General features: G+C 39.3%; 1 protein-coding gene across 1 annotated transcript; it reads right to left on the bottom strand.

Moving 5' to 3' along the window:
- Positions 1-1,586: 1,586 nt before the first annotated feature.
- On the bottom strand, positions 1,587-3,462 carry LOC105052421 (protein ETHYLENE-INSENSITIVE 3-like 1a). The gene has a single exon (XM_010933216.2). The coding sequence runs from the start codon at positions 3,402-3,404 to the stop codon at positions 1,587-1,589; it is 1,818 nt and encodes a 605-aa protein (XP_010931518.2). The 5' UTR covers positions 3,405-3,462.
- Between the last annotated feature and the right edge of the window lie 1,048 nt (positions 3,463-4,510).

Raw genomic sequence — 4,510 nt, 5'->3', positions numbered from 1 at the left:
CTTTAAGTAACATAATATCCATTAAGGGACATATAGGTAAATTTTCTGAACATATTTTATCTATGGACTGCACACACTTGTAGTCCTCTTGTTTCTTAAAAACCTAAAATTTGGCCCATAGGATTGCTGGCATGCCAAATCGAGTGGATTGATCAAGGAGTTTGGTTAAGTTAAGAGGCAGGATTTGGTCTTGCCTCAGTAAAAGGACTTTCATAATTTTTAGTAGAACGAGAATTGTACAAAGAATAAAAGAAATAAATAATAACTCTTTGATAAGTAAAGCAAATATGATTATAGGAGAAAACTGATAAAAGATGGATTCAAAAGGAACATCTCAGTTATGGATTCACTGACCTATCAAAGCTGACAACAGAGGAGAGAAGAGCAAGCAATATGATGCTAACAACATAGTATCCTTTAGGGACTGAAACATAGTATCCATTAAGGGACATGGGGTTAAATTTTCTGAACATACTTTGTCTCAAGACTGCACATACCTGTAGTCCACTTGTTTCGTGAGAAATTTAACTTTGGCCTATGGGGTTGCTAGCATTCCAAAACGGGCGGATTGATCAAGGAGTTTGGTTAAGAGACTAGGTTTGGTCTTGCCTCAGTAAGAGGACTTTCATCATTTTGCTAGAATGGGAATTGCTCAAAGAATGAAAGAAATAAGTAATTACTCATCAGTAAGTGGAGCAAACTTGGTTAGATCCAAAGGGAACATCTGTATTATGGACTCAGAGTCCGAGAGTCAAAGCTGACGATAGAGGCGAGAATTGATAGAAACAAGGCTAGGTAGTTAAAAGGACAAAAAGAAACTTTAATTAAATGATATGAAGTTTCAGACCACAGATGTATAAGCAGCATTTCAGTGCAGGAATAGCTTACAGAACCATAACCCATCAAGCATTTTACCAACTATTGGGGCCTGCTTTGTGGATATTCATTCACCAAGAATTTCTATTTATATCCGATATAACATCTTGCAATGACTAGCCTGGACTTTGTATATTCAACTCTTTAACATTTCACAGTCCAATACCTTATAAGGCAAAATGATGGATAAAAGAAACCTCACATTCAGGAAATATAATGAACATTTAACATTACAAGGAATAGCATACAACTTAATTTGCAGAAAAGGCTAGATGTTTAAAAATTATAGGACAAAAAGGAATACTTTAATCAAACTATATGAAGTTTCAATGACCATAGGTACATAAGCATTCTATGTGGGAATGATTTATATCCAATACAACAAGCTGCAGTGACTGTTGTGTCTTCTTTGTATATTCAACTCTTAATACTTTACATTTGGTACCTCAAATTCTGATGTGTGACAGAAGACCTTTGGGATAATCTCAAAAGATGACCTAGGATGGAAATTTTAGTAAGCTTTATTCTGAAAAAGAAGAAAGGTGTTGGGGGGAGGGATGGTTCTTGCTTGCTGAATGTAGAGAAATCATAACCTGAGCCATGTATTGATGCTCGATAATGATGTCTAAAAACAAGTATCAAACTCCAAGAATGATGACACAAACCTGCATGCTGCTTTGTGTTCCAATATTTTGCAAGTCATCTGATAATTAAGACCTCCAACTATTTCCAAAGAACCAGGAAGAATCATCCTTTCTTATCAGCGAGCCCCCCTGGTTGGTAAAATTGAAAGGAGAATCATATATGAAGTCACCACCAAAACCACTGGGCTGGTTCTTGAATACTGATTCAGAAGCAATAGTTTGAGCAGGAAAACACTGAGGCGGCCGCACTGCTTCTATGCCTTGCCCAGCATGGTCATAAGAAGAATTTGTATCAATTGCAGGTTTCTGCAGAAGAGGGTACAGATTCGTAGTAGCTGGTTGCTGAAGACAATTTTGTTCCATCCTAGACTTTGGCAGCAGATAATTTGTACCAACATGTGGTGTCTGTAGAATGGTATTTGGATTCAAAACGGATTGCTGAAGACAACTTTGTTCCACAACCAAACCAGGCATTGCCAAAAGACGGTTTAGACCAACACTCGGTGTCTGCAGAACAGCATTCAGATACACAGTTGGCCGTTGCTGTGCAGGACCAGAATCTTCGACCGGTGGCTGCTGGAGAGAATTCTGATCCACACCAGTTTTCTGATCCATGAGAACTGACTGAAGAGGATTTTCCCATACAGAACCATTCTTGCTCGGTATCTGCTGCAACTCATCAGCCACACTCTCCTGAGAACCCTGCTGCAGCTTGTTATTATTCGGAGGCAAAGCCATTAGCCCCTCCTTCCTATCATCATCAGTATCAACAAGTCCACCATCTGTAACACCAGCATAAAATGCATCATCCTCAATATCAACATCATATTTAGTAGAGCTGCTGCTAGAAGTCACAGCCTCCTTGTGGAGGGTCAGTTGAGGAGCATCAGGGTGGAGCTCCATGTACAACTTTATCTCCTGATGAAGCACTGAAGACCAAAGTGTTCTCTCCTTTGCAGACATTTTGTCTTGGAGACACCTCGACTTGTGCAGAGTCCTCTGGATGTGATCGAAATCCGGGGAGATGTTCTTGATGACTGCAATGAGGACACTGACCTTCCAGGCTTTTTTGAGGTCATGCGGCTTCCTGTAAGGCACGGGCCCCTGGCCCCTGGACAACCCTAGCTGGGGCCACCAGTCCTCCTCCATGGTTGGCCACCATGGCGGCGGAACTTGCCGGTCCAATGGGAACCTCCTCTGAGGAGGCTCACACTGCTGCATCAAGGAAGACAGTAGGGACCCGAGAGTTGAATCCTGGAAACCCATCAGTAGCTGTGGAATTGAGACTGAGGTATACGTCCCATGCGATGGAATGTTATGCTCAAGCCGATATCTTTCGGCCGCCACTGGGCCATTGTGATCAAATCGCACCTTCTCCTTCCACCAACCTCTCAGATTATCGGAGGCGCCGGTTACAGGCTTTCCTTTCTCTGGGATAATACCATACACAAAACCCCGAGCACCACCTAAATCCATTAGTGTTAGCATGTACTCCAAGACCTTATCATGAGCTCGCGACATCTTTTTCCTCCGAGCTTGCTCTGTCGAATGTTTCTCCTCCTTTCCATGTGGTTGTTGCTGGAGCTTCCTCCGCCGTCGTTCTATCAACATGCTGGTGTGAAGTATACGTGTCTCCAGCTCTTCTATACTAACATCATCATCATGATCGCTAATATCTTCATCATCTGTATCTATATCATCAAAAACATCAGTGAGATAGTTTGGTGGTTTCTCCATGGGAACTCTCGCACTTTTAGAGGACCTAGCTTGGTTGGTAGAGGTGACTGGGCCACAAGCTATAGTCCGAGTGACCGATGGATACTTGGTGGTTGGCCTAAGACTTCCAGAGTACCCAGCATTTTCTGATGGTTGCCCTTGCATCATCTCAGACTCAGAGAGACAAACAGGCAAAGAAATCAAGTGATCCACAGAGTTTGGAAGAGTTGGAAATGAGATGCTTCCTGCAATACACAGGAAAAACTGCTTTTTAGTATGCCAAGAGACAATATTTATCGATGGGATGATACATGAAAAATAAAGAAACTTATCAAAATAGGATGAAAACATCTGACGCAAAGGTTGATTGTTTTTTATAACTGGTAAGATGGATTTTGAGCACAGAATAAAAGAGAATCCTGTAGTAGCTGTTTTTTATCATGCATGCTAAACATATAAACTTTTGATTGGAGCATAGATTTGTAATAATTTTTTTAATATATCTGAGTGTAGAAACCTTTTCCACAAAATGCCCATTTTTAATGATCAATAGAGATGGAGATTGTAAATCTTATTATTTGTTCTTATGTTTTTGATGGTGGTGCTGGCAAGCCACTTTGTGTCAATTAGAAAGGAAATTTGCATTAAGTGCAACATGCGCCATAAGATATTAGTATGGTAAAAGCAAAAAAGAATTATGCAGCCTTTACTTTCACCAGTATAAAAGCATAAACCATTTCACATATGCAAATGATTAAATTAGATGATCTTATTTTTACATGCTATAAAATTCAAAAAAAAAAAAAAATCCTCAACTGTAAACAGAAATTTAGACAACATCATATCTTTCTCTTATTTTCATAAAATGATTTCCTTCGTAACTAATAAATTAGGAGCTATAAAACGATGGCATCATGCAGGCCAGAGTAGTGTATGTTGCCATTGTAATGCAAGTAATATCAAGGCAGCAGATGAACCAAAAGAACAACATAATTCCAAAATAAAATAAGAATAGGGAAAGATAATGCTTTTCTTAAGGAAACCTTAGCAATGAAACTGAGAAAAAAGAAATAATATCACATCTCTTCAAGAGCAGAAGTTACTATATAGGAAAAAAAAGAGAAACATGACCTGAATTAGATATTAATATTGTATGCTGCATAAAGAATAAGGCTAGAGCATGTAAAGCCTTGTTCTCACATCTAAAGGTTCTAAACCAACATTAGAAGCATTGCCAATATATTTTTGTCTGATTAAAACTACAAACAGATTTT

Source organism: Elaeis guineensis, chromosome 10 (assembly GCF_000442705.2).
Source record: "Elaeis guineensis isolate ETL-2024a chromosome 10, EG11, whole genome shotgun sequence".
NCBI classification, from domain to species: Eukaryota; Viridiplantae; Streptophyta; class Magnoliopsida; order Arecales; family Arecaceae; genus Elaeis; species Elaeis guineensis.
Note: the sequence above shows the minus strand (reverse complement) of the source record. Positions and strands in the feature narration are given on the sequence as shown.